Source organism: Puma concolor, chromosome B2 (assembly GCF_028749965.1).
Source record: "Puma concolor isolate L17-30 chromosome B2, mPumCon1.1.hap2, whole genome shotgun sequence".
NCBI classification, from domain to species: domain Eukaryota; kingdom Metazoa; phylum Chordata; class Mammalia; order Carnivora; family Felidae; genus Puma; species Puma concolor.
In genome coordinates, this window is record NC_141671.1 from 150,734,983 (window position 1) to 150,761,212 (window position 26,230).

General features: G+C 49.5%; 1 protein-coding gene across 1 annotated transcript in view; it reads right to left on the bottom strand.

The window, feature by feature from the left end:
• PDE10A (phosphodiesterase 10A) overlaps positions 1-26,230 on the bottom strand; it is a 625,228-nt gene that overhangs the window by 356,088 nt on the left and 242,910 nt on the right. The window contains exon 2 of the mRNA XM_086708295.1: positions 5,544-5,678. Coding sequence (XP_086564421.1) covers positions 5,544-5,678 — 135 coding nt within the window. The remainder of the gene's footprint in view (positions 1-5,543; positions 5,679-26,230) is intronic.

Below are 26,230 nucleotides of genomic sequence, written 5' to 3' on the forward strand. Positions count from 1 at the left end.
TGCCAAACGAGCAGACTCGCGCAACGGCAACGGCTTTGGAGGGACCTGCTTTGCCCCCCCCCCCGCCAAAGAAAGGGGGAGCAGCGTGGTGACCAGGAAAGAAAGGGGGGGGCCGGGGCACCCGCTTCAATTGTAAACCACCAACGTCAGGTCCAAACAGGGAGCGTGTGGCGAGGATAACTTCAAGGAAAGCTGGCGGCAAACACAGTAGGACGGGCACGTCCCTGCCACCGCGGCTTTCTTTGAACGAGGTCCCTTCCAAGAAGAGTTCACACAGAGTTTACACGAAGTACCCTATTTGTCACAACTAAAACCCCCGAGAGGCATTTGTGTCCCGACCGTCACACCTGTAAATCCGCCAACGTGCCGACCGTTGAAGAGGGGACATCCATCAACGTGCTGTGATCCACAGCAAAAACCCTGCTGATCAGGTTTTGTGAGTGGGTGTCACAGAACAGGAAATGCCCTTCGTTTTCTGTCTCTCTGAAAAGAGCCAGAGATCAAATACACACACAAAGAGATGCAACACCAAGCAGATGAACGAAAACATCTTTCCCGCTCTGGGCTTGATCATCCCACGCTTTAGGTCAAGGAAGACAAAGCGACACCCTGAAGAGAAATACGACAAATGAGCCCCATCGCTGGAGGTCGACAGCCACCTACACAACTGCGGTGAGCATCCGCGGTTCCCTCGGTCTCCGGGTCAACCTGATTCTGTCTCTGCCCTCGAAATCCTCTCCTTTTTTTTTCTTTTTAATATTTTAAATGTTTATTTGTTTTGAGAGACAGAGCATGAGCAGGGGAAGGGGAGAGGGAGACGGACACACAGAATCCGAAGCAGGCTCCGGGCTCCGAGCTGTCAGCACAGAGCCCCATGCGGGGCTCGAACTCACAAACCGCGAGCCCAATGGAGGGCTCGAACTCACGAACCGCGAGATCATGACCTGAACTGAAGTTGGACGCTTAATGGCTGAACCATCCAGGTGCCCCTAAATCCTCTCCTTTTAAAGGGCATCCCCTTTTCACTGCAGACCCCACTGCCCTCGGTGCCAGGTCTCAAAAGGCAAACCTCCATCTCAAGGTGGTTCTCTCCCCTGCAACCCCAGGGCCCAGCACTACCCGTTTCGCAGCACGGTTCTCTCACCACATGAGGGTGCCCGAGCCACCGGCCACCCACCAGGTCCCAGGCGCCCACCCCTGGCCCCCAAGACGGTGCCATTGGGACAGGATTCGGGGAGTCTCTTGAAGGTCTCGGAGACAAACCCTTTTACACGAGGGATGTTGTTTTAGGCTTCATTAAGTTTCCCCGCAGCACCTTAGCATGACCCAAATGCAGCCCGGGTCCTCAGAAAAGACTCCTTGGGGTGGTAAGACATTTCCGTGAATTTGGGGGACTGTTCAAACAATGGGATGGAACATAATTGTGCTCTGCCAAATATAACAGTCACTGGGCCTTTAGCTACAAAAGTAATCATATACAGCTTCTGGTTGTAATTCTTCCGAAGTATAGAGGTTATTACCATTTAGGAAACAGATAATTTTGATGAAAGGCAAGATATGAAGTCTATTTTTTAAAAAGGATTCCATAACTTCAAAAACGTGGCCAATGCCTGTGCACTATTAATATAATAACTAAAGCAATCATTTGCTAAAGGAGGACAGCTTCATTTAAACATTGCAAATTTTACTTCCTTGGGTTCAGATTGAGCTTGCTTAGGATAACACAGGTGTGACAAGATAGGAGGAAGAGAGGACAGAGCCTCGCCTTTCCAAGAACTTGGAGGTAAAAGGAAATGTTTGTCCTCCGAGGGGGTGGCCAGCCTCCTGAACTCTAATAACAGAACTCTAATAACATCAGTGATGGAAACACATCCCAGGAAAATTCGGAGGCAGGGCCGACAAGGTGCCGTGGTTTCAGAAAAGCACATTTTAGGGATGTGTGGCTCTGCAGCAAGGGGAAAAGATGAAGTCTGAGAAGCAAAAGCATTTCTATCACCAGAAACACATCCTCAACCAGGCAGCAAGGGTATCTCAAGGATGTGAGCTGTGGTCTGGACGAAACACCCTTCAAGACGGTTCTTCCCCTTTGCCTTAATTGTGTGTTCCCTAAGCAAACGTCTGATGACTGTGTTGGCATGTCAGATGTCCCGATAGCAGGAAAGAGTTTTCCACGGATCCTGGGCAGGAGCATTACGAGACGGAACTTCTTGCCATTACAAGTCAATAGATTAGCATTCTAATAAGTACTTAAGGTAGAAGCCTGATGTTACGCAGTATGATTGAGCTACAACTAAATGTAGGGATTGGACCAGAGTCAAAGTCACCGTCCCTTCCCGTTTCTATCCTGCTTCAATCCCTAATGATTCCCTTTGGCCTTAGTGTTAACATTCCTCCTCATTATTATGTCCAAGTATAATGAAATCAATACATCTTGCTAGGAGATTCCTGGCAGCTGAGAGGAAAAGGGAAACCTTGGAGGCTAATTAGTTCTCATTACCTAACGAAAGGATCCTTTAGGAACAAGTATTAGGAGACATTAAACTCCTATCTTCATTTACCATCTAGACTTTAAGGAGAAAAAGACTTGTGAACAACAGTTTTACACGGTTTCATTCAAGGAAACGCGGATTTTTCAAAAGTGTTTTTATAGAATGAAACATTCGTCTTACACTTAACCCCAAGGCTATCCCTATCAGAGCAAGTGATTTAGAATTTAGTTAAGTCTTTCAGGGCGCCTGGATGGCTCTGGCAGGTAACCATCTGACTCTCGATTTCGGCTCAGGTCATGATGTCAAGTTCGTGGGATCAAGCCCGTGTCAGGCTCTGGGCTGACGGTGCGGTGCCTGCTTGGGATTCTCTCTCTCTCTCTCTCTCTCTCTGTCTCTCTCTCTCTCTCTTTCTCTCTTTCTCTGCCCCTCCCCTGCTTGCATGCTCTGTCTCAAAATAAACCAGTAAACTTACTTTAAAAAATACCCTTTCCCTCCAGATGCAGAGCAGGGCCACCCCACAGAAGGTGACAGTGCAAATCATCCGCTTCTCTGCTCTCCCACAACTAGCCACTCGCCGCACGCGACTACTGAGCCCCTGGGATGTGGCGGTGCGAGTGAGACAGAACACCTTTTAATTTCACTGAATTTTAATGAACTTGAGTAACAACAGTCACACGGGGCAAATGACTACCCAGCAATGTCAGGGTAAGAACTAATTTGACACCAGAACTGAATTTTGTGGGTGTGCGTGCTGCTCACACCGGTAGCCTCCCGGGGTCGTTCTCCCTTTAAGGCACCTGCCCCGGGAGGGATGAGCAGCCTTTGCCTCTGATCAAGGCTGAACGGAAACATGCCGATTTTGGTCTTGATCCTCCCACGGGGAGGAGAAAATCTCCCCCTGGCTGCAAGACGTCAGCATTTGCTGCTGGTGAGGTTCGGCCCGTCTGCCCCCGCCCCATATTAAAACACAAACACCAAACCGCTGGACCTCCCCCTCCCCTGTCGGCTATCACCCACTTCTTGGTTCTTTATTTTACTTTTTAATGTTTATTTATTTATTTTAAGAGAGAGAGAAAGAGAGAGAGAGAGAGAGAGAATCCCAAGCGTTCTCCATACTGTCAGCACAGAGCCCATCTCAGGGCTTGAACCCAGGAACCATGAGATCATGACCTGAGCCTAAATCAAAAGGATCCTGAGCCCCCAGGCGACCCCTTTGTTCTTTTAAAATGAAGCTCCTGGACGTTTCCCTCCTCCTCCTCTTCTGCCCTGGGGCCTCTCAGGCTCTCCCTGCACTGAAGGTCTCGTCAAGGTCACCGGTCTATGTGGGATCCACACCCCCAAGTCCTCTACCAGTCCTCCCGTGCATTTGCCAGTCATTTGCTTTCGCCTCGAAATGCTTCCGCCTCTCGGTTTGGGGGCCACCTTACCCCCCCGTCTCCCTCCTGCTCTCGGCCCATCTCTCAGGGGTTCACTGGCAGTGCTCCCTAACCTCACCTTCCACTGTCCGCTCGGCAGCTTGGGGACGTCGGAAAGGCTCCTCCCTCCCAGCACGTCCAAAACAGAGCCCCGTTTCTCCCCTGCCCTGTATCTGCCCCGCCCCGCCCATCAGGACGAAGGGACCCAGGGCAGAAAACCAAAGCAAAAGACAACAGTTCACCAGGAATATTCCTTCTCTCTCTCTCCTCGTACCTCCCTCCGATCTACCAGCTAGGCTCGTCAAGTCAAGGGTCTCTTCAAAATCCCCGTTCTCACCTGGTCACCCTGCCTAAGCCAAGGCCGTGCCATTTCTCTGTCTTCCATCTGCTTTCCCGCCTGCTGTCCTGAGCACCCTTCAGGTACGACCAAGCCATCTTCCAAATTTCAAACTGAATCACATGTCTCTTCTGCTTCAAACTTTCTCATGCTTTCCCAACACGTGGAGACCACAACCTGTGGCCTCCAGGGACGCTCCGATCTCGCTCTTTTCTGAACCTATGCCCTCCCCTCCCCCGTGCTGCCCTGCCCGCCGTGCTGCTCTGCCTTGAACTCACCAACTCACACCTGCCTCCACACTCACCAGCCGGCCCGGAAAGCTCTTCCTCCAGGTCCTCGTGGGAGAGCAGAGGTCGTCACAACTGTACCAGATCCAGCTGGGCCTTGAGTCCCACACTCTTTCCTGACCCTGCTTCACTCTCTTCACTCCCAGAAACTACAACATTTGCTGACTTACCTTCTGTCCTCCAACTAGAATGTGAGCCCATGGACACAGGGCCCACATCTGGTCCTAAGTGGATTCCCAGGACCAAGGATCAAACTTGCACCCGGAGGGGGCTACAGAATATTTCCAGAAGAATGAATGGACATTGCCCCTGGAGCCACACTCAGAGCTAAATGGAGTTCTCTGCTGGCCCTATGCAAAGCTCTTCTGGTTTTTATAAATATACAAAAAAAGACAGCCAAGAACTTATAAGCGTGCCCTCTTATAAACATCCCTAAACATACAAACGGATCGCTTTTCAGAATGGTCACCACCTTCTCTACATCAGAGCCGGAGAAAGGCACATTTGTTTTGTATTGTAGGAGCTTTGCCTCCGAGGTTCTAATAGTCGCGTTTCATGAAAAATTTCCGGTCAATTAAGAACTCTGTTGTTGGGTATTTCGTTTCACCATAAAAACCATCAGATGAAAATAACGTAAATGGTTTTTGTGCTGAAAATACCCTTGTTTGATAGTGATTGAGGACGTCACTCTTCGCTGTAATATTAAAGGACTAGTTCGGCAGTGGGATTAATCAAGAAGGTGCCTGACTTAACTTCAAAATATAAGAGAGATAAAAAGCAAAGTTTAGCGGTCAAGGAAATCCTCAAAAACGCAAGAATAGTTGTAAAAGAGGAAAAAGCCAGCCAGGTGTTTTGGAAATCTCTTGTAAGCCTGCTCGTCCTGAACATCGAGAAGTCCCATATCTTTCCCAATCATGGACAGCTTTCTCGGGTTCTCCGCCCGTGAGACCCCCACTCAGGCTGAGGAGAGAACACCAAGGCGAAGGGCAAGAAGGGTCCCGGGGGCTCTCTGTACCTGTTGCCTTGCAGGGCTCCAAGCTGCCTTCTGCTGGGTCATCGCCCATCTGCGCCCAGGCGTCCACACTGCTCCTCAGAGTCGGCAAAGTCGGTCCTTTGCTCCCACTCCTCAGTGTGAAGGGAAGACAGCTGGCTGGAAGGGACAACGGGACACGATATTAATGTCGACTGCCCCTGACACGGACCGTTTTCATTAGGAGCGGGGCTCCTCCTGGAAGTCTCCGGTCGCGGACCGTCCGTCTGGGAGATGGGCGTGGTGTGGCCAGGCCTTAAGTGAGTGCCGTCCTGGCTAACAGGGTCTGAGAAACACTTTCCTGGATCCGTACCCCCAGGGGACTGGCCTCACGGTAAAACCAGGAAGGAGCAACTCACAGGAGTGCCCCTGGCAGCCGATTCTGGGAAACCGCACCTCCCTGGCAGACCTGGAGCCCGGGCCACCCAGGATGCGAGTTCACGCAAGCAATGCTCGTCTCCGTGGCATCTTCCGAGTCATTTGCCGTAAAGCAAGAGCGCACTTGCTCCCATAGGGAGAAACCACAGCGTGAAGTTGTATAGCAGCGACCAGGAGACAGCATCTTCGGAGATTTTATGGGTTTAATTCAGAAATGTGTGACGGGGAGAGGGGGCGCTTAGCCAGCCCTTTTTCACGAAGGTCATAGAAGCTTGCTCTCATTAAGGAGGACGATGAGGCTGGGGACCACTGAACATTGAGGGCAGAAGAGCCAGGGGAGGAGCACCGGGGCACAGGCAAGGAGTCAGGAGAGGACAGAGGGGAGACAGAGGCCAGGCTTGGAGACGAGATCATCGAAGCAAACACCACCAGAACTTTGGCAAACACTGGAGCTTCTAAATGTTCCATCCCATCATCCCGGGGCCCCCAACAGCAGTGCCGAGAGAGGCGCGGGAAGGACCCTCCCCAACATGTGTATTTGTGGGGCTGTAGCTGTGAGCTCGTGTCTGTGAGCCTCTGTCACTGTCCTTACCTTTCACGCACAACTAGCAGGAGCCAGACGAGGACACAGAGGTCGGAAGTGAACAATCATAGGACAGTCAACGGTAAGTCACTGCTAAGTCCCACGTACAGATGTCAGAATGCTTTACTGGCGGGACGAAGACTTTGGAGACGTAATAAACATTTTGCATCGCGACGTCCCATAAGACCATGAAATCTTTCCCGACAGCTTTACGATGGCATAACCGACACAGAACCAGAACCACAGCACGTGGACAGCTTCTGGCCGGTGTAGACACCTCTGAAACCATCATCAGCACGACATTTAGTCATGACGCTTGCGTGGAAATGAAAACACGAAACGGAGCGAAGACCGCAGTCGGATGTCCTGTGTCTCAGTCTCAGTTTCCGCCCTCCCCACCCATCATGGGACCGCCCGCCTCCCGCGCCTGCCTCACGGAGTCAAGGAGGATCTAAGTGGTCGGACAGGGCTGTTTCGTACTCAGGCCACCCCGTCTGCCCGGAGCCTGTGGGATGGAAACCCAGTAACCAGGAGGCCCAGGCTGCTGGGGGGTGGGGGAGCCCTGGGGGCACCGGCAGGCCCAGGCTGGCCTCTCCTGAGCCCCCAGCGCCCCCGTCCTGCGTGTCAGATCTCCTGTGCGTCCTTCAGACTGCCGTATGCTCTGACAGTATCTGGGTCTAGACCACCAGGGCCAGACCTTCTTCCTAAAATAAGAATAGATCGTGGTCAAATTCAACCGTGACAAGTGCAGATAAGATAAATTAAAGGTCGGTGGGAGGTGTCACTCACCATGAAATCCCAGGCAGGTGGGGGCGGTGGGGGGGGAGAGATACAGCCCTACTTTCACCCACACAGCCGGAATGGTGTCCAGGTATCGGTTTCAGGCGTTTAGGGGCCCGTTGTCAGACTAGGGGAAGGAGGAATCAAATGGCCAAGGGGATCTTTGCAGCCCTGGAGAGAAATCCATGAATTGGCCTGACAATGAAATGGGAGTCTGCTGTGAGACTGGAGGCCACCCAGCATGTAAGGTTGGGGGGCAGTTACTGTTCGACATAAAAGTGATGGGTGTATGAACCGATCTCACCGCAGGGGCACACAAGGTGTGTGTGTGTGTGTGTGTGTGTGTGTGTGTGTGTGTGTGTGTGTGTATGGGTGAGCACAAGAGGTGTCGCTCTGGGTTCAGGTTGACTCCCCCAGGCAGCAACTTGTTGAGAAGAAGGTCCTGGGACGGGACCTCCAGAATGCTGCACGGCTGTGAGGGACAGACAGACCCCGGATGGGAGCCCCCGAGCAGGACGGCTGCAGGAGAGCGCTGGGCTCCTGGTGGACGGGGCTGGCAGCCAGGACACGATGCTGAGCCAGAACTGGAGCCAGGCAGCCCCTCGGTGAGCCCTTGGTGGGGGCTGGGGGCCGCTGACCCTCACGTGGGGTTCATGTACTGTGCCCTATTCACACCCCAAACTGGTGACGTTTAGGGACACACAAATTATGAAAGTTTTTGAGACAAGCGACCCGATTTTTATCAGGATGAAAATCACGATGTAAAAATTTTTAAGTAAGATCAAAAACATTCACCCTGGAGCCACACCCTGCCCACGCTCTCAACATCAGACAACGGGAGCGCCAGGAGCGTCCGAGGAGCATCGCCTAAATTTGAGACAATGTTGCATCGAGACATTTTCTCCCCCCAAATCAACCATTCAGCGGATTCCAGTAATGTTGTGTTTCGGGGCCACCGAAAAGGGCAAGTTCCCCTGAAGGAGAAGGAGCCTGCAGGAAAGGAACAGATTCCGTGAGTACGGAAGGGAGAAGCAGGGGAGCGAGGGGAGGTGGAGAGGACGCACACACACAGGTGCACACGCACGCAGACACGCTCACACACGTAGCACACGCCGAGCCTCTTTCAGCGTGGGAGAGGTTAGGTGGCCTAGAAGGCCAGCCAGATGCATGAAGGCAGTATAAACCTGCCTGACAGGACGTGGGGATGAGGAAATCCTCTAAGGCGCTGGGGAGCCTCCTTCCTCCAGGCTGCCGGCTGCTGTGCACGGTGTTCGGTGTTCGGGAAGGTTTGGAGCCCAGTCCTCACTTCCCAGGCACCTAAGGGCTTCTCCTGTGGCTCCGCAGTTACTGCTGCAAATTGCTCTCCCCCGGGGCCTTATTCTATTCCACCAGAGCAGGTAGATTTCCCTTTCTTCTGTGCAAAGCGACTGGGATTGACTGTGACATTAAATGCAGGCTCATTTACCGCGGACGTCCTCCCCCTTAGAGCCTGGGCCGCACGGCAGCCGACACACGCCGAGAACAAACAATGAGAACGGAAGTCTCACAGAAAGACCACGGAGTCATTCTCTCATCCAGACTCAGGAAGCCCAGGTGAAGGTCCTGCCTGTCCCCGCCCGGACCGACACCAACCACGAGTCGAGTCGGGGAGTCCCTCTGACCTTTGAGGCCTGGGTTGTAAGTTTGCACAGCTGTGAAATTCACAGGTTACTTGCAACTGATTTGGTGTGTGAAATTCACAGCATGATGCCTTTATACAGCGGGCTCCTTCCTTCTCTTTTACTGTTTGAATCTGCTCTTGTGTGTTGCAGGGCAAGGTGGGGAGGGGGCTTCCCGGTGAGGCTCGGCCCCCTGGACGCCCAGGGACGCGGGTGCTGAGGTTGGGGGGGGGAAGCACCTGACCTTGTGGGAGGAAGGTAGGAGCGGTGCCAGCGTCCGTTGCAGGTTTCAGAGGATCAGGCCTGAGAACAAGGCAGGAAAAACAAAGAGATGGGCAAAGACCAGAGAATTCTGTCCTGAAGAAAAGAGAGGGGAGGCACTCAAGATGCTTTTGAACGTCTGAGTGAAAAGAGCTATCTGTAGACCAAAGTCTTTTTTTTTTTTTAAGTTTATTTATTTATTTTAAGAGAGAGACCATGAGAGCGTGAGTGGGGTGGGCAGACAAAGAGAGGGAGAGAGAGAATCCCAAGCAGGCTCCACACTGTCAGCACAGAGCCCAACGCGGGGCTTGAACTCAGGAACCCTGAGATCATGACCTGAGCCGAAATCAAGAGTCGGACCCTTAACCGACTGAGCCACCCAGGCGCCCCCAAAGTCTTTTCAATGACTATTGCTCATTTAAAATTAAAAAAAAAAAAAAACTGTGATAGATGTATATGACACGACATTTACCATTTCAACCATCTTAAAGGGCTTGGCTCTGTGGCATGAAGTGCATTCGCATGGTTGTTCGAACATCACCACCGTCCATCTCCAACACGCTGTGTCTTCTCACACCGAACCCCTGTGCCCATTAACCCCTGACCCCCCATGTACTCCGCCGGCCTGTGGAAACCACGATTCTGCTTTCTGTTTCTACAAGTCTGACGACTGTAGGAATTTCATATAAATGGAATCACGTAATACCCCATTGTCCTTTTATGACTGGCTTATTTCACTTTACAAAACGTCCAAGGTTCATCCATGTTATAGCATGTGTCAGAATCTCCTTCCTTTTTTTCTTGTAGGTTTATCTGTTTATTTTGAGAGAGAGAGAGACAGAGAGAGAGAGAGCATGTGCAAGTGGAGGGGGGACAGAGAGAGAGGGAAAGAGAATCCTAGCACGCTCCACACACCATGGAGCTCGATGTGGGGCTTGAACTCACTGCCTGCGAGATCATGACCTGGGCTGAAGTCGGATGCTTAACCAGCTGAGCCACCCAGGCACCCAAGTTTTGTTTGATTTTTAAAAAATGATAGTATACAGGGGCGCCCGGGTGGCTCAGTCGGTTAAGCATCCGACTTCGGCTCAGGTCATGGTCTCACAGTTCATGAGTTCAAGCCCCGTGTCGGGCTCTGTGCTGATAGCTCGGAGCCCAGAGCCCCCTTCGGATTCTGTGTCTCCCTCTCTGTCTGTTCCTCCCCTGCTTGCGCTCTGTCTCTCTCTGTCTCTCTCAAAAATAAAAATTAAAAAAAAATTTTTTTTAATGGTAGTATATACAGTTTGGGGTGATTTTTTGACTTATCTATAATTCTCAGAATTCCAGTGTGGTCACATTCAGGGTCACCACCAGCTTATACAATCCCCAATGTGTGTATGCAAAGGTGCCCTTTTGGCACAGAGCAGCCCTAGGCCAGCACAGGGCAGAATGGGGTGGATTTCAGCCCATGTACCACTTTACCAAGGGCAGCTTACCAGAGACAACTGGAAATCACACAGTAGCCCTGCTCTAAAAAGTATTTAAACAGTGTAAAGAAACAAAAAGGAATAAAAAATGGGACAAAAAAACCACCCCTGTCCGAAATTCTCCTAAAATCAAGCCTCGTATCATGAATGTCCTGTGAGTTATTTCTCAACTTCTGGTTGGAATGTGAATATAATAATAAATAATACACAATGGCTGAAATCAACACCAATGTATCTAACACCCTGAGCAACGCCCTTAGATAACACGGGAGTTGCCCAACCTGGGGAAACAGTCATCCTCTTGAAGGAAGGCCTGGCGAGGCATCTTGGGTAGTTTTTAGCTCATTGAACCAATGATTTGACGTGATTGCCGAGAGGTAAGGCACCGCCATGGGTGAATGAAATGCAAATCCATTCCTAAGAACCGGAAGACAGTCTGGACCACCATGCGCTCTGGCCGGGCCACTTCCGCAGGACCGTTCTCAGACCCCAGGTCTAAGGAGGTCCCTGACTGCGTTCACACAGAATCTTGAAAACGGCAAAGAAATCACATGGGCCTTATGTACGGTTGCCCGTAAACAGTCTCAGAACTTAAGAACGTCGTACAAAACAGTAATTTATCAGATTGTTTTCAAAGGAAAGTGTTTCAAAAATGTTAAGCGGAGACTGGTCGGCCGGATAGAAAGAAGGACTTTCTAATTCCAATGAGGCCATTCGGGGACCAAATGCACAGCCTCGCCCTAGGAGGATTGGAACGAGGTCCCTGTGGGGTGGGACAGGAGGGCAGGTTGGAGGGTCTCCTCGCTCTGAGACCAGCTCCCTGTGTGAAGTGTTTAGGACTTAGTGCCTCTCATCACTTCCCTTGAACCTGTGGCCAGGAAAGTACACTTCAAAAATATTTGATTTGGGTGTTCGGTGCGGAATGATTTCATCCCCCATCCAGTCACTCCTCCTTCGCTTGAAAACACTGCATTGTTTTTTATTTGCTTCAAGGTAAATGACACTTGGGGTCTGAATGAAGACCCAGGAGAGTTTCCTGAGAAGAACGGTAGGCTTAAACGGCCCAACTGCCGGGAGAGAGAGGGACTTTTGTCACTCTTATTTCCTGTCCGTGTTCTAAGAGCCTCTGACATAAGTGCTTCCAGATTCCATCACTGGTCCACAATGAATTAAAAAGCAATACGATCCAGATGCTTTTTCTGGTAAACAGCTCCTTTGTAGGAAGAGTAAACAGAACAGGGTATTCACTGACCGCCCCTGTGACACTCACTCACGGCTGAGAGCGGCTCTCTGTGCCCCTGCACCCAGGAGGAAGCCTTTCCGGCTGTTCCAGACCCATCGGCACACATTGTCTCGGACAGCTCTGCTCTCTTCTTTTTAACGCGCTCATTGATTATATTTTAAATGACGAGGGGAAGACAGCCTATAAAAAAGATGCCAGTATATAAATTAAGGGAATCTAAGTGCCTAAGAAAACCCCCAAAGCTACTAAAAATTTCCTCTGAGAATTCCTTGCTACAGTCTCGCCACATCGAGCCGTGTATCGCTGATGCTGAAATTACACGTTTCAGGACGTTTCAACTATCTTCTAAACCTAGGGACTCCAAAGTCATTTCTTCCATGAGCACGGAACTACAAATGTGCATGTTTAAGCAAATGCATTTGTCCCCAATTTTTCAAGCGGCACAGAATGATTTACATGATGATGTCAGCTCATTCCACTCGATGAATCTCATCGTGACACTATATAAATTTCATGGAAATCTAGTCCCAAGGCACATCCGGTGTTGTCACAAAAAGCACATAAGATGGGTTTTCTTTGCTATATTCAGCATTATCTGTGGAAAGCAGAAGGTGGTTCCCTTTCACCTAATCCCGCTGCATTCGCTTGTACCTCTGACACTATCATTAATGTTAACTCGCATTCATTCCAGAATAATGCCAGGTGAGGTAAGATCCTTGTGAAGTCTGGTATATGCAAAGTTCTACCGAGCGCCTTGAAAACCCACAGCGAACAGCATGCTACAACTTTGCAGGTACCGAGGCACGGTCTACTGATCTTACGAATCCTGCCATAAAACTCGTTCCAAAGTAAACAGATATGTATTTTGCACCCAGAAGCTTAATTTGAACTACATCAAAAAAAAAAATTTTTTTTTAACGCGTATTCGCTTTTTTTTGGGAGACAGAGACAGAGAGTGAGCGGGGAAGGGGCAGAGAGAGAGGGAGACAGAGAATCCGAAGCAGGCTCCGGGCTCCGAGCCATCAGCACAGAGCCCGACGCGGGGATCGAACCCACGGACCCTGAGATCATAACCTGAGCCAACGTTGGACGCTTAACCAGCTGAGCCGCCCAGGCGCATTTTTGTTTGAATTCAACGTGATTCCTCTTGATTCGATACAACCCAAATGTGAACACACTGATGACAGAACACACCCTCTGCTTTCGAGAATAAAGCAAACGATTAGCCCTCACACCCCAGACCTCTGGTTACCCCCAGTCCAGTTGGGGCACGAGACCAACACACAGGTAACAACTTCAAAGGCGGCGGTGCGAGCCACGGTCCCGCGGCGGCCAGCGGTGGCTCAGAGGAGGGGAGTGTCCCCCGCTGAGGCCAGGCCGTGGAACTCTGACCCGGGTCCAGTTACAATTCTGAGATCTACTCCCGCTGATCCCCGATTACTTCCTGTCTCTCCTGTGCCCACTTCTGCCCTTACGTGCTCTCTCTCCCTGTTTGCTCAGTGCACGACAGGGTGCTTGCCACCGGGCGCACAAAGATCTCTGAGTCCTTTACTTTTAAAACATGACCCATCCTACAAAAATAGGCCGGATTCATTGTCGTTTTTCACTTCAAAGCCCACTCACTCATGCCCAGTTGGAGGGACTTGCCCCTTGCTCCGGATGGCAGGGGCAGCAAGCAGTACCCGGGGATCCCAGCTCCTGTCTGGCCGGCTCAGGAGCCCCTGTGGGGCGGCGTGAATTCTGAAACCCTCAAGGATCAAAGGAGAGCACATTTTGCTGCTGTTGCTAACAATCCTATACTTTAAATTCCATCCTTTAAAAACAGCGGTGAGACGAATAACCCTTAGCCTTTTCCAGAGCAGTCAGGTAGGACATGAATTTTAACTATCTCGTTTTGAGCTCTGTCGACAAAACAAAGGCTGTTTCTGATTAGCTGCCTCCAATTGGTTACTTAAACACTTTCAAGCCAATTTTTGAGGGTGTGGGAACGGCCAAGGAATCAAATAAAGGTTTGATTATTTCTTTCTTTTTCCCTTGGAGGTCAGTCTATGAATTTTATTCAAATAATAAAAGCTCTCTGTGAGATGCTGAAGAAAGAAAAAAAAAAGAACTTTATTTCGCTGAGAAACGCACGCCATGAATTATGTAAGCCATTCCAGAAGCAGGACCATTCACGTTCTCCAGCAAAGGCCACAGGCTTAAAGTGCAAGCCTACAGCCCATCAAAAGTAAAAGGAAAGCACCGCTGAGTGTCACTCGGCCACGAGCGTAAGGGACCTTCTTCTGTGTGCAGGCAGGGGCCTCACCCTGGGAAGACGGGAGCCTGGGCGGCTGCCATATACTCGCCACGCAAATCTGGGCACTTTATTTGAAATCGCAAAATGGCAACAGGACAGTAAATGTCACCTCGTCTACTGTCCCAGGGGCTCAGATTTTGCATCTATCAAGGGAGGTTATAAAATCGTTCCTATTCTCCCCGGGGCCGTTTTGGAGACAGAGCGTCACAGACGTGGGAGGCAGCGAGGAAATGAGGCGGGATGAGAGACAGGCAAAATCCGCGGTCACTCCTGTTACCACCGCCCCGGGGGACCCGTGGGTAGGCAGCTAGACTTGGAAAAAGACTGGCTAAGACCCAGGCTTGTGATCTTGCCTTTGCTAACAGGAAATCGGAAGCGCTTCTTTTTGATATCGTTGTGAGAGCCACCAAGTCCTAGCCTTTGCATTTGCCCAGGGAAATTCCAAAGTTGCTTTAATCACCCCTCATCATTCCTCTAAGATGCGTGCACAAGGGTAATGAGTTTGCTCGAATTTCCCTGTACTGCCAACGATCGGGGAGAAGGAGAAACGCAGGGGGGAGTCACAGGGAAGCAGGTGCAGCATTCGGAAGTCAGGAGACTACAGACCATCACGCGGACGACACAGGCGCCCAGGGCTGTCTTTCCCACCAAAGCAGACACAGGCTCCCTGTCCAGGGACGCGGAGGGCCGAGACGTCGGGGGCCGCTCATTAAAGAGGATTTCCTCCTGGTGCGTAATTTTCAGGATACATGAGGCTCGTACATCAGACGCAAGGACTTGGTTCGTGTCCCTGAAAGTACAGGGCTGTTTCTTGCTTCTTGTTCTTCTTAAACTGGTCGTTGCCTTTTTTTTTTTTTTATTATTACTTTATTTTGAGAGAGAGGAGAGAGAGAGAGAGAGAGAGACAAAGAGACAGAGAGAGAGAGAGAGAGAGAGAGAGAGAGACAGAGAGTCCCAAGCAGGCTCCTCGTAGTCTGTGCAGAGCTTGACATGGGGCTCGAACTCAAGAACCGAGAGATCGTGACCTGAGCCGAAATCAAGAGACGCTCAACCGACCGAGCCCCCCAGGTGCCCCTCGTACCTACGAGAAAAATCAACCATCCTCGCTTATCTGTTCCGGGTACCGTGTAACTGGAGCCGTGCCCTGCACCTGCTGCCTTCTGTCCACCTTGCTTCCCCAAAACACACAGTGTTTCTGCTACGCTTGAGCCCAGGGTGGGTCCTACTTGTCTCCAGCAAGGCATCTCCTTTGTCTGCAAACATCCGACGTGGCCGTTTTTAAGGAATCTGGCAGGGGAAGAAGTGAGCTCCGGGGCTTTGAAGGCTCCTGCCCGCGCTGTGCGCGCTGTGTGAGTGGAGTTAAAGCAGCGCGATCCGCCTTCTTCAGAGGCCGGCCCTCATTGCCAGGAAAATGTGGTCTTAGGAATAAATGACAGCTGTTTCTACCTGACTGAGTACAGATGAGCATGGAGTAGACTGCATCACTACGCATATGCGGGACAGGCAGGAAGAGGAGAAACCAAGGAGCCATATGGTTTACGGGATAGATGCCTGGGGTTCGAAGAACAGAGACCGGTCCCAGCTCGTGGAGGAAAAGAGGGCGGGAGAATCCAGGGACTCTAGCGGGTCTCTGTTATCTGAAGCAATCACACAAATAAGTTAGGAAATATCTTACAGAATTGTAAAACCCTATCATGTGAGCAAAAATGAAATTGTTCCCCCCCTGGGGTAAAAGAATTATCCGCAACAGTTAGATGGGGACCCTCAACATTTTATATTAGTAGTAAGTATAGCCGGGCTTATAAGTAAGCAAAATAAATGATGAGCCAGATGGTATCATCCAAGCAATGCTGGCAAAAACTCGGGGTGTGAGGGGAAAGCGGCGGCGGGGGGAGGTCTGCCACCAGTCAGCGGTTCCAAGTTCGAATGGGGTCTGGGCCAGCTGCCTCTGCTGGTTCCCGTGTGAGAGCGGGGCGGTGGGAGACTGTGGTCAGACCCCACCTCGCCCTGAGGATCAGCTTCCTTGGGCCGGACCCGCCCTTCCCCCCCCCCCCGCCGGGGTGCAGAGTGACAGTGGATGCCCCTTGCCGAGCTCAGCACGTAGAGCGGCGTTTCCCAAGAGTCACCTACCCAAGGCGGGCACGCTGACGTTTCCCTTTGGGAAAACATTCTCCACTTGTGACCAGACTGGAGATTACAGAGAAGGCCAAACGTGTCCCAAACCAATGGAACAAAAAATAACCCCAAGGGCGCATGGGCCAGTCTAGGGAGAACAGAATAGACGCGCAGAGCCGTGTCGATGGATGGTCCAAATGGAAAGGGTCCCCCCGGAGGCACCGGAAGTGTTCCCGGTGCTGATGCCCGCACACCAGAGACCCCGGGGAGCAGCTGAGGCCCGACTTCACACAGAAGCACGGGCCACACGAGCTCAGTGGCTAACAGAGAAGGGGGGTTCTTGGGGATTGACGCTTCTTTCCTTCTCGGACGCACGTACTGAAGTTGAGGCCAAATTTTACTGAACATTGTCTCACGACTCTTACTCGGGAGCTTTCGTCAGAAGTCAGCGTGCAAGGCTTGTCGGAGAAAACCAAAACACCGCCCGGTGAATCGTGTGCAACCCGAGCTTGCTGAAGGCAACGGGCCTCTGCAGGAGCCCAGTGACTTTTGTAAAGACAATTCTTCTTTTTTCTTAATGTTTATTAATTTTTGAGAGAGAGAGAGACAGAGAGAGTGAGTGTGCGGGAGGGGCAGAGAGAGAGGGAGACACAGAATCCAAAGCAGGCCCCAGGCCCCGAGCTGCCAGCACAGAGCCCGACGTGTGGCTCGAACTCACGAACCGCGAGATCACGACTTGAGCTGAAGCTGGACGCTTAACCGACTGAGCCACCCAGGCGTTCCCTGAAGACGATTCTAGCTGTCTCTTTTCTCTTCCAACCTGTCTCTAAAAGATTTCAGGGTCTGGGAAGGAACTTCTATAAGAAGCCGACCCCACATTGACGGAGGGCCATGGGAGTGTCCCAGGAATGGGCCAGCTTACGGTTTCTCTTCTGAAGGCAGAGGTCACCATGCTGCACCCCAAAATCCAAAATGTCCATGGAAATTTGGGGGGGAATCGATAGGAGGAAGATGGGTTAGAAGATCAAAAATTATAAAAGACATGAATAAATCATTTGCTTTCTTGGTCAATCACTTGATTCACTGCAAGAAAAACTCTTGACATGTCGGTTTATTTAATGAAACTTAACTTGGATAATCCATGCTTCCAAAGAAAATTGAGGACTTTGGGGGGGACCAGCTGCTTTTCATCTTATGCTGCTGAAAAGACCAAAATTCAAAGCTGCTTTGTGAGTTTGCAGAAAGGAAGAAAATGGCTTTAAGTTTGGTTTGTTTTGCTTGTTTGTTTTGGGTTTTTTTAATGTTTTTTTTTTTTTTTTGAGAGAGAGAGAGAGACAGAGCATGAGTGGGGGAGGTGCAGAGAGAGAAAGATACACACACACACACACACACACACACACACCCTGAAACAGGCTCCAGGCTCCGAGCTACCAGCACAGACCCCAATGCAGGGCTGGAACTCGGGAACAAAGAGATCATGACCTGAGCCGGTCAGACGCTCAACCAACTGAGCCACCCAGGTGCCCCTTGTTTTGTTTTGTTTTGGTTTTTTCTCAGACAACTAGGTCTCGGTCTTTAGCAGTAAACGAGGCAAAAATCCAACGGTGCAAGGAACACTCGCCCACCTCAGCTCACACATGCCTTTCAGAAGGGACAACAGTGGTGATGGGGGTGCATGGCAGGAGTTCTGTGCACCTGCGGTCTCTCCCGATGCCCATCACCCGGAGGAAGTCTGTCCCCTGGCCAAGAGTCTGGGGCTCCTTCCCAGTGCTCCCCATCAGGACAACTGGTGCTCTCGCTCTCTCTCTCTCTCTCTCTCTCTTTCATTTTATTTGGCTACTCCTCATTCTCCCCCAGAACAGCTCCTGGTACACATCTCCCCGCGGGAGAGGAGGACACAAGTGCAAGACTGCCTTCACCCCTGCCCTCAGGAGTGACATGTGGGTACCCTGACACTGGCTTTTCTGCTTCCACTTGGAGCTTGCCAGAAACAACACACATTTTGGGAAATGCGACGGTTTGAAGACAAAGGATCCGTCTGGGATTGCAACGAGCCGCTTTCCACCAGGCGAAACCCACCCCTTGAGACCGTGAGTGACAGGGCAGTGCCTGGACGGAGCAAAAGGCACCTGTCAGCCACCCGGAGTGGAGTCGGATGCAGGGACGTGTGAAACGGCCCAAAGAAGACAGCAGGGAAGGTGGCCTCGGCTTCAGAGAGGCCGCGGACCACATCCAAAGCCGCTGACGTCCTCACGGGAAATTTAAACCACTTCTGGGGCCAAAGAGAACACATCCCTTGGGCGGAGTTAGACCCCGAGTCCTTCATTTGTTCAGACTCTGCTTTTCTCTATTAGCTAATTCATATTATGTAAGAGTTATAGACATTTAGTATAAAAGAAAGTACAGCTATTTGGAATGGAGCTAATTAAGGAGAGGTTAGGGGGAAAATGGATATATTTAAAGCAGTGAAAATTCAATTTCAGCGAAATTAAACATTAACCTTCTCTGCATGGAAAATCCCCAAAATATAGCAGTGGCATTTTCTCATCCTGATTTTGTTCTCCTGACTTACAGACGTGAGGGGATGAAAGGAAACATCAGACTATCTGGACGAATTATTTGAAGTAACCTTCTCTGATATGGAGAACTGGAAATGTGTTTTTAAACAAGGATCGTGTTGGGAGACATTTAAAGATAAATCAAGGTAATAAAATAACAAACATTCACCACCTGTTCCTACCCCGGGGCGGGGGTAGTAATAAATATTCACCTGACTTGGGAACTCAGATGGGTAACCAGGGGGTCCGACCACATGGACCCAAAGTGCCTACGGATCACTGTACTGATGTGGTCAGAGTCTTAATACGCCTATGACTTAGATGTTTTAAAGCCACATGCTCAGCAAGGCCTAGAGTAGTGATGGCCAGTAGCGACTTCTTTAAAAAGGGGGGCCTTGGGGCACCTGGGCAGCTCAGCCGGTTAAGCCTCCAACTCTTGATCTCGGCTCAGGTCATGATTCCGCGGTTCATGAGATCGAGCCCCCTGCCAGGCTCTGCGCTGACAATGGGGAGCCTGCTTGGGATTCTCTCTCTCCCTCTCTCTCTCTCCCCCCTCCCCCACTCGCATGTCGGCTCACTCTCTCTCAAAATAAAAGAAATAAGCATTTAGCATGCATGCATGCATGCATGCATAAATAAATAAATAAATAAATAGGGGCGCCTTTTCAAACAATTGGAAAGGGTACGTATTGACAGTCCTCGTAAGTCCCCCTACCAGTTCTCAAATAACCACACCTGCTGTGGACTATTCAACAACAGCAATACCGACATTTCCCAGGTGACTTGAGAGGGCAAAGGAGACTAGCTTCAGAATGCTGGGTAACATCACCAGCCAGAGGACAGTGACCCATCTCGGTTGTGATAAGTTGTCTTTGGAAGGCAACGGATAGACAGATGTATGTGTGTATATATATACGTAAATGAGTAAGTGAAAGTCACATATGGATGCATATGTTTTCAATAAATGTGCTACCTATATGTATTTCTTGAAGCGAATTCCTACAAGATGCATTCCAATGAAAAGATGAGCAAAACGTCAAGCCAACCCAGAAAGCAAGACTGGGGTAAAACAAACGGGCGGGAAATCCCGAAAGGAGTAAACAGTCACGTGGGTGTAGGAACAGAGCCGCGCAGGGAAGAGGGGAGGGCCGTGTGGGCTTCGGGGGGCCGAGGGTCGGGGCAGAAGCATCAAGGATTCAGGTCCCCAGGCGACAGTGTGCCTGGCGTGTTGTAAGAATCACAAAGACAAGTGTGGCTGGGGGCCAACTGACAGAGAGAAGAAGGACTCCAGGGTTTTGCCTTAGTAACTGCGGGCGGGGGAGGGGGCATGAACAAGCTGCCATCAATATGTATTTTTATAAAAAGGAAACCTAGGGACGCCTGGGTGGCTCAGTTGGTTGAGCATCCAACTTCGGCTCAGGTCATGATCTCAGGGTTCACGGGTTCGAGTTCCGCGTCGGGCTCTGTGTTGACAGGTCGAAGCCTGGAGCTGCTTCGGATTCTGTGTCTCCCTCTCTTTCTCTGCCCCTCCTCACTCACACTTTGTCTCTCTCTCTCTCTCTTAAAAATAAATAAAAATTTTAAAAAATTTAAAAAAAAAGGAAACCTAACAGTTACTTTAAAACAGTAACAGCTAACCGATAAACACGTGGTATTAAAACCTGAGTGTGTCTTAGGGGCAATTACACGTTATTGTCCCAGGAAATACTGCAGAACAGTGACGTGCCCACCTCCTAGCCCAACACTTCCAGCCTGAACCCTGGCTCTCCCCGCTTTTACTGATTTTTATTTATTTATTTTTTAAATATTTATTTTATTTTGGGGAGAGCTCAAGCTGGGGAGGGGGGGCGGAGAGAGGAGGACAGGGGATCTGAAGCGGGCTCTGTGCTGACGGGCTGGCAGCATGGAGCCCCACGCGGGGCTCGAACTCACGAACCATGAGATCAGGACCTGTGCGGGAGTCAGAGGGGCTCAACCGACTGAGCCACCCAGGTGCCCCTCTGCCCCCTTTTAATAGTGTAGTCATGGGCTACTTATCTAATCTTCCCGTGCCTCAGTTTCCTGATCTTCCACATGGAGGAACTGGACGGCATCGCTGTGAAGATTGTGAGTTCGGGCGTTGACACTCAGCCCCATGTCTAGCACACAGTAAGTGCTCAAGGAGACTTGCTTGCCATCTTTGTAGTAAAGCAGATACACAGCAGGCTCAGTATTTTACATGAAAGTTTTACCCAGAATCAAGAATCAGGGTAAGAAGTGGCCAGTGACGATATCTCTGTGTTTTTGGCGAAACAGCTATTCGAGATAAGACCATGGTTTTCAGATCTCTTTCTGGGAAGTTCACAAAATTAACTTTCCTGGTTTTGGTTTGGGCGTGGACCATTCGCATTCTCTTATCAGAAAGTGACAGGTGCACCCAGCCCTGGTGCGGGACGGACCCCAGAGGAAACGCCCTTTCACTGTGGGTGAATGAACTCATCCTGTCCTCTCGCTGGCCGTGGCTGTCAGGGAGCGTGACAAGGAGATTGTTTACACAGCCGGAGGACCTGGACTTGGCTTTCTCACAAGAACCACCTTATCTCGTCTGTTATTCCATGCCTTCCCCCCCTGCTTTACCATATAGGTTTTCCCTGGTGGAAGCCAACTCAGAATGACACCCTGGCAGGCTTTCCTATCTTGACAACTCTCTTAAGGGGTCTGCTGGTATATTGGCTCTTAGACCCCTGCTCCCCAGTGACGGTTTTCTGCGATGCCAGCTCCCGGTCTGGACGATTAACTTCCACCTGCTCTAAATTCCAACGGTTCTCATGGCCAACGAACGCTGCATCGTTCCAGAAACGGCATGCCCCCACATGCCCAACACAGTAGTGGTCAGCGCTCCAGATGCTCCGGTTTCCTTCCCGCTACAACGAGCCACGTAAGCCGTGCTCTCGTCCTGCTGCCAACCTCGCCAGCCGTGCCCCGTCAACACCAGGCAAGAAGCTATTCCTTGAAGGATAGCCAGGATGGTGATTTACTTTTTGCACATATCACCTTAGGTTACAAAGAGCTTCTTTGGGCCGAGATGAAGAGGAGAGGCTCTTCCTATTTTGTGGTTGCACTTGTGCGGACTCATTCACGGTGTAATCCGGTATTCTGTTTTCAGCGGTGTTGCGTTGGGCTGGCTGGTCCTCACTCTCCATGAAACCGACTTTTCTACCAACAAACTCGCTTCCGCAGCATGCCAAGGTGTCCTTAGGATAAGTGGCAATGTCTATAAAGTGCTTGGAGTTCTCCGAAGAAAAAGCACCGAAGAATAGAGCATTAGCACACTATTATTCTCATAAAGAGTGGGTGGAATTGCAAAGAGGAATCATGTCAAAGATGTAAGGAAACTTAAAAGTCTGAGACTTTAAAAGGCTGGGATTATTAAAACACCCAGTTGTTTGACAGGAGAAAATTGAACTGTTCTCCTGTCTCAAAAACTATGATGCCACTTTCTCATCACTTGCTGTACCCCACAATCTCTTCCTCCCGCACCAAGCTTTCGCCTAAGTCGAGAAAGCTCCGTATACGAAACCTTATCGCGCAGACATACCATGCAATGACAGTCTGGTTTCGGCAGAAGAAAAACTATGCTATGTCCATGGCAGCCCCCACAGTCATGGGTATGTGCAGGACCCTAAATGCGACACCCATGTGCCCAGGCAATTTTTAACTTCTGTTCATGGATATGGAGTGAGGTTTGGGGTCCATGCGAGCAGAGAGGTGGAGCTGAGCTCTCAGATTAAAGCCAGGGCTCTCCAAGGGCTACATCCACATGGAAGAAGGAAACTAGAAGGATCGATCTACTGGAGGAGAGAACCCAAGGGCCATATCCCTCCCTGGTCTCTTGGTGAAAAGAAAGCTGAGAAATAAACACCTGATGTATGTACCCAGCATTTGTCATCTAAAATTATACTGTGTGTGGTGTGGGAGCCCACCTGCTGGGGAAGAAGTCTAAGGAGGGGTCTTGGGGAGGTGATCCTCCTGGGACCCCTTCCAAGAACAAGAGCAAATCCCTCTGGAAGGACATCGCCACCACCCAAGCCACACTCGCTTCCCATAGAAAAAGAGGCCAGGGTGAAAACAACAAAAGGGGAGACTATACACGACAGAGACTCTGTACGCATGAACATTAGCACTCCCCCAAGTTTCAGACATGAGAACAAGAGAAAAGCTCTATGGCTATTTGAAATTCTGAGACAGAAAAGGATTCCGAACTGCAATCAAAAAATAAAACATTATGAAGAAAGGAGGCAGATTTGGAAATGAACCAAATAATAGCTTCTAGAAGTAAGAATCCAGTCACTGAAAATAGAGGAAAAAACAGCATATTGGATGAAGTCTATGAGAACAAACGTGTGAACCGGGAGGTAGACGTGAGGATTACCTAGAACACGGCTAGATCCATGAGCTAGGGAAGAGGAAAGGAACATGACGGGGTGTGAAACACAGAAGGGGAACATCCAGCATACCCTCAGTCAAAGCACCAGAAGAAGACAGAGAGAATGCCAGAGATGTTTTCAGAGATGATGGTAGAGAATTCTCAAGATGGCTGAAAGAAAGAATTCTCAGATGAGTAAACCATCAAAGTTCTAAGCAGGTTAGATATCCACACACTTGAATTCTGTAGTGGTCAGCGTTCTCCAGAGAAACCGAGCCAATAGGAAATATATACACATATATGTAGAGAGGTTTATAGTAAGAAATTGGCCCATCTGATTATGGAGGCTGGCGAGTCCCAGATCTGCCAAAATGGCGTCCCAGTTGGAGTGTGAAGGCTGGAAGCGGCCATAGAACCAAGAGGAGAGCTGGGGTTCCAGCTGGAAGGCCGCCCGGCAGGAGAACTCTCTCTCACTGGGAGGGTCAGCATTTTGTCTAGTCAAGTCTTCAACAGATTGGATGATGGAGCCCACCCACATTATGAAAGGCAATCGGGTTTTCTCAGTCTACCAACTCAGTGTTAACCTCGCCCCAAAATACCCTCAGACAGACAGACCTGCAATCATCTTTGAGTATCTGGGGACCCAGTGGCCCAGTCAAATTAGTCCCATAAAATTAACCATCATGGACTCTTTATTAGTGAAACTACAGAACACCAAAGGCAAAGAACACAATTAAAGTAATGAGAGAAGGAAGATACTTGACCTACAAAGGAATGACACTTGAGCCTCCAGGGTCGTCTTCACAGATCCGAAGGTATTTGCCGTAATATCTTCAAAGTGATGAGAAAAAATAAGTGTTAATATAGAATTTTTTACTCCGTCTCACTCAAGAGTGAAGGGCAAAAAAAAAACCAGGGGGGGGGGGCGGGCGCCTGGATGGCTCAGTCGGTTGAGCGTCTGACTTCGGCTCAGGTCATGATCTCGCAGTCTGTGAGTTCGAGCCCTGCTTCGGATTCTGTGTCTCCCTCTCTCTCTGCCCCTCCCCCCCTCAAGCTCTGTCTGTCTCTGTCTCAAAAATAAGTAAAAACATTAAAAAAAATTTTTTTTAAAGATTATCACAGGAGGACAAGGACTAAGAGGACAAGTGATTTGTCAGTAGGGAGTAAAGCTGACTATAAGCATATCCAATTGCTGGCAGTTTTACTCCATGGATGATGCATTAAAAAAAAAGAAAAGATGTCAACTTACAACATTCCAAAGTCTGCACAGCAATATTACGTACGATGTAAGAATACATACATACACAGTAAAAGTTTCTATGGCTTTTAAAATCATAGTAAAAGCATGTAAATAAAAGCCGCAAATTTAGGTTTGTGGTTTCTCATGGAGAGGAAGAGAAGGAAATAGGATTGGTTATGGGTACAGAGAAAAATGTATTTATACCCGTAATGATTCACTGTTTGAAAAAACACTGCAGAGCATGGCTTCTAAACTTACAAGGTCAAAAACCATAGACCAAGGGGTTTTCCTTGAGATTTTATTTCAATTTTTCTAATATTTCCCTTGTAACGATGACACATTGAAACCCTAAAATGCAGAATGCCATTAAGTTTTTTTTAATGTTTGTTTATTTTTGAGAGAGAGAGACTGAGGTGTGAGGGAGGGGCAGAGGGAGAGGGAGACACAGACTCTGAAGCAGGCTCCAGGCTCCGAGCTGTCAACACACAGCCCAATGCTCATGAACTCATGAACCACGAGATCGTGACCTGAGCGGAAGTCGGACACTGAACTAAGCCACACAGGTGCCCCTCAACCTGTTTATTTTTGATAAGTTTCCAGTTGTGAGTTCCTGGCCTAACAGACACAGATGGTTTTATTTATTTTTTTTTTAATTTATTTTTTTTTTCAACGTTTATTTATTTTTGGGACAGAGAGAGACAGAGCACGAACTGGGGAGGAGCAGAGAGAGAGGGAGACACAGAATCGGAAACAGGCTCCAGGCTCTGAGCCATCAGCCCAGAGCCCGACGCGGGGCTCGAACTCACGGACCGCGAGATCGTGACCTGGCTGAAGGCGGACGCTTAACCGACTGCGCCACCCAGGCGCCCCACAGATGGTTTTATTTAAAGGCAGTATTCTGATTTACAATATCATTAGTCAGTTTTCAAGATACCCTTTTCCTTACAACCTCTCTGGCACTCATTTCATTTTAAAAATGACTTTTGCTAGTTTAAACAGGATTGAAACGATAGCCTATTGGTGCTTTAATTTAATTTTCCAAAAGATCAATAAAAGTAATCTCTTGACATCAGGCGCTCAGAATTGTGGGCAAGTTTCTATCACAGTTTCTTTATGTAAAGTGTCTTTGGATTTTCTTTACACATTTACACAGTCTTTCAGCATGGATGATGCGCTGTCTCTATCGACCCTGGCCCATCACATTTATCCCAGACATTTCTCTGAGTTTTAAAGGTTTTCCGTTTTATTTTAGTTGTACTGGTTTCCGTGGCACAAAATTCAGTTCTTTCACCTTTTCCTTTGTAATCCCTCAAATTGCTTCGATTATTAGAACATCGTCATTTCTGAAGAGTTAACTAAGATCCTTTCAACACCAGTAACAATGATATCTTTACTATTGTCATGATCTAAAAAGAGATAAACTCCTGACTCATGTATGATTAGAAAAGTTGGTTTGCTCCCTGGAACCCACTACTCCACGTACTATAAATACGCTTAATTCATCATATCAAATGTAGTCGCGTAATGGCAGAACTCAAGTCTGGTTGATTGACTACACGCAACATGTATCTTAGTTTCTCTAGAACCGCGTCCATGAAGACTTCCACAACTTTGAGCAAACTGCCTAGTGCGGGCAGCCCTTTTCCAGTCTCTTCTGGCACAGTCTAGCATAAGATCGGGGAACTGGCC